The sequence below is a fragment of the Cebus imitator genome, unplaced genomic scaffold (genome assembly GCF_001604975.1).
Source record: "Cebus imitator isolate Cc_AM_T3 unplaced genomic scaffold, Cebus_imitator-1.0 Scaffold610, whole genome shotgun sequence".
Taxonomy (NCBI): Eukaryota; Metazoa; Chordata; class Mammalia; order Primates; family Cebidae; genus Cebus; species Cebus imitator.
This window is the reverse complement of record NW_016107925.1, coordinates 13,360-17,255: the sequence shown is the minus strand read 5'-3', so window position 1 is coordinate 17,255 and position 3,896 is coordinate 13,360. Positions and strand designations below refer to the sequence as shown.

At 38.3% G+C, this 3,896-nt stretch overlaps 1 protein-coding gene across 1 annotated transcript in view; it reads left to right on the top strand.

The window, feature by feature from the left end:
• Nucleotides 1–3,657, top strand: part of LOC108294918 (putative tripartite motif-containing protein 61) — a 9,393-nt gene extending 5,736 nt beyond the window's left edge. The window contains 1 exon segment of the mRNA XM_017516940.2: nt 3,576–3,657. Within this exon segment, the coding sequence (XP_017372429.2) occupies nt 3,576–3,657 (82 nt within the window).
• Nucleotides 3,658–3,896: the final 239 nt, after the last annotated feature.

Sequence of the window (3,896 nt, the reverse complement as noted above, 5' to 3'; positions counted from 1 at the left end):
TATGGTAACTCTTTGCTTTTTTTTTTTTTTTTTTTTTTGGTATGTGTCTTTTGATATTCATCATGCTTGGTGTTCTCTGGGCTTCTTGGTTCTAGAGTTTGGGTGTCTTTAAATTTTGGCCATTGTTTTGGAATATTTCTTCTGTTTTTATTTTTATTGTTGCCTTCATTTCTTAGTGATGAGATTTCTTCTTTCTGAGATTACAAGTATCCCTAAATGACAGTGTCTGATACTGTCCCACAGTTCTTAGATTCTCTGTTTTTTATTCTTTTCACTTTATATTTCAGTTTCGGTAGTTAGTTTATCTGTCTTCATGTTCACTGATTATTTCCCTAAGTGTGTTGAGGGTACTAATAAGTCCATTGAAGGCATCTTTGTCTCTTTTCTGTGGTTTTTATTGCTAGCATTTCCACTTGGGGTTTGTTTTTTTTTTTCCAATGGAGTCTCACTTTGTCACCCAGGCTGGAGTGCAGTGGCACAATCTTGGCTCACTGCAACCTCCACCTCCCCGGTTCAAGCAATTCTGCTGTCTCAGCCTCCCAAGGAGCTGGAATTACAGGGGCCCGCCGCCACGCCCAGCTAATTTATTTTATTTTATTTTTGTGTGTTTTTAGTGGAGACAGGATTTCACTATGTTGACCAGCCTGGTTTCAAACTCCTGACCTTAAGTGATCCACCCACCCCAGCCTCCCAAAGTGCTGTGATTAGAGTCCTGAGCCACCATGCCCAGCTTTTCCATTTGATTTTGCAGATTCCAACTCTCTGATAAGATTATCTATCTCATTCTACATATTATCTTTGTTTTCCACTAAAGCCTTTAACATATTGATTACAATTATTTTTCATTTTTTGTCTGAGAATTCCTACATTTGTATTATATCTTAGTATAGTTCTGATGTTCATTTCATCTCTTCAGAGTGTGGTTTATTTTCCTTTTACATTGTTTCCTTTTACAAATACTTTTGCCTTGTATGATTTTTTGTTCCTTGGCCAGCAGATGTATCACTCCAATGTCATTCCCCCATGTTTCCTCACATAACTGCTGTCTATGCATATCTTTGTGTCAAAATTTCACCTTTTTATAAGGACAGCAGTCATAGAGTATTAAGGCAGACCCTAATGACCTCATTTTAACTGATTACTTTTTTTTTTTGAGACAGAGTTTTCACTCTCGTCACCCAGGCTGGAATGCAGCGGTACCACCTCAGCTCACTGCAACCTTTGCCTCCTAGGTTCAAGTGATTCTCCTGCCTCAGCCTCCCAAGTAGGTGGGATTACAGGTGCCCACCACCACAGCCAGCTAATTTTTGTATTTTTTCTAGAGAGAAGGATTCACCATGTGGGCCAGGCTGGTCTTGAACTCCTGACCTTAGGTGATCCACCTACCTTGGCCTCTCAAAGTGTTGGGATTAAAGGCATGAGCCACCAAGCCAGGCCTTAACCCATTACCTTTGTAAAGACCTAATTTCCAAATGAGGTCACTTCTGAAGTACTGGGTTAGCACTTCAATATATATTTTTGGGAGAACACAATTCAACCAATAGCAGAGACAAACATGTTTCCCTTCTGCTAGGCCTGTAGTGAAGGTGTGTTTGTATTAATCAAGCCAGGAGTCAGGCAGAGTTTGAAGTTTGTTATTGCTATGGTTACCCTTAGTGCATTAAAGGCTTCATACTCCCCTAGTGATGTGTCTTTTTCATTCATCAAACTGGATCCTACTGTTATTTTTACTCAACTCTTGTTAGTGTGGTATTGGGAGTTGAGGAAACCAGTGTTTTCCATGTTCTGATTGAGCATGAGTCATGAGTAGGGACTCTGAACTTTGGTCTCAGGCATGTGTGGCCTTCACAAATGTTCTTCACCCACCTCCAGGTGTAATGCAGGGCCTAGCACACATTCCCACATCTCACAGCACAAAGGGAAATGACTGGCACGACTTTCAAGTCCCCTTTTTCAGGGAATTACCTGGTGATATGCTCACCAAAAGAAGGGAAGAAAACTAAGAAGGGAAACAAGGGACTCAGACAACAACAGACTTAAAACCTCTGGACATAGATAGAAGAGAAAAGATAATTCTTAGGGTAATGGAAACATGAAAGGCCTCGGATGGCAGCTGTGCGTCACATCACCAAACTTCAGTTCATGCTAAGGGGATAGAGGCCTTCAGGAGAGGGCACTGGAAAGAAAATGAATAGAATCAACAAATTACATGTTGAGTTTACTTTTATTGAGAAGAATTTTAGAGATTAGCAGATATGGGACTCAAAGAGATAAACAAAATTCAGCAAGTAAGACATCAGGCAATTTTAATCACAGTAAAACAAAATTTGTGTATCATAGAAGTTATATTACCTAACTGGCTCAGCTGTGAACAATTATATAGTTGTATGAAGATATTAATTAAATTACATTAATATATTTAGATATTTGTGGGGAAAGACAGAGTATGTGCCTGGGTGGTGCAAGGGACCTGAATTCTCAGCTTACCTAATAGAATATTAACTAAAAATGTTTAACATCAGACATACTACAGTCATGGAGAAAGAGCAAGGTCACTAGAATAAATCATACCTCTGTTTAACAGGAACTTGGCAAAGGATGGCATGACCCAGGAGATTTTTGTTTTTATATAAGCCTGTTTTGCTGCTGGTTTGAGCTCATAACTCTACATAATTTTGATAAAACTCATAATGTGGAAAGCATTTAAATATTGACTAAGTATACTATCATCTTAGAATATCAAAACTATTTACAATTTATTCCCATTACATCTCTGAAGAGTAGGCCTTATAAAATAATATTTTATTGATAGTTGCTAAAATAATTTAAAAAAAAAACCTTTTTCTCATTATAAGTGGTAAAGACAGAATTCAGAATTGTAGAGCTTCTCTCCTAAATAAAACAGAATATAGCTTTTAAATCTTTCATCCTTCATAATCTATTACTATACAGATTATATGAGGTTCTAAATCGTACCCAGTGGGAAACACAGCCTAAATAGTTTCATAAAAATATTGTTTGAAGAAAAGATATGAGACCTGGCATTCAAGCTATAAGATTAAACCTCTCCCACTTCATTGTCCAGAAAAATCCTAATATTTCTGGGTTTTACTTTTAGCAGAAGAACGCTTGCCATTCTACCCACCGTAATGACTTCAGCAAAATTATTACATTTCTGTAGCTCACTACTAAAGCATGAATCCTATCATGATGGTGTCTTTTTCCATCTCCTGGGAAGACAATTCTTACAAACAACACTGTTGGGTCTATCCGGTTTGATTTTGTTCTCTTCCTCTTCCTTCTAGTAATACAAGCATTAGTCTTTTTAAGATCCTGAGTTTTTGGGGTGTCTTTCCAAATCGCACTGTATTCTACCTTCAGAGATACAAGATTATGACTTACTGTTTCAGGATCTAAAATCAAATCTGTGTAAAATGAAAGAAGAATGTTTGTCAACCATAATATTGTGGCAGAAGCCTAAAGTCATCATTTCTTAGTTAAAATGGAAAAGCTCATTAAGTTTTTATTTATTTATTATCTTGTAATTTTTGACGGAATGTTGCTCTGTCGCCCAGGCTAGATTGTAGTGGCACGATCTTGGCTCACCACAACCTTTGCCTCCCAGGTTCCAGCGATTCTCCTGCCTCAGCTTCCTGAGTAGCTGGGATTACAGGCGCCAGCCACTGCGCTGAGCTCATTTTTGTATTTTTAGTAGAGGTGGGGTTTCACCATGTTAGCCAGGCTGGTCTCCAGCTCCTGACCTCATGATCCGCCCGCCAGCCTTCCGAAGTACTAGGATTACAAGCATGATCACAGCGCCTGACCTGTTGTTGATTCATACCCTTAATATCAATTACTAATTGTCTATTTGAGTGAATAGTTTACTCTGCTATCTC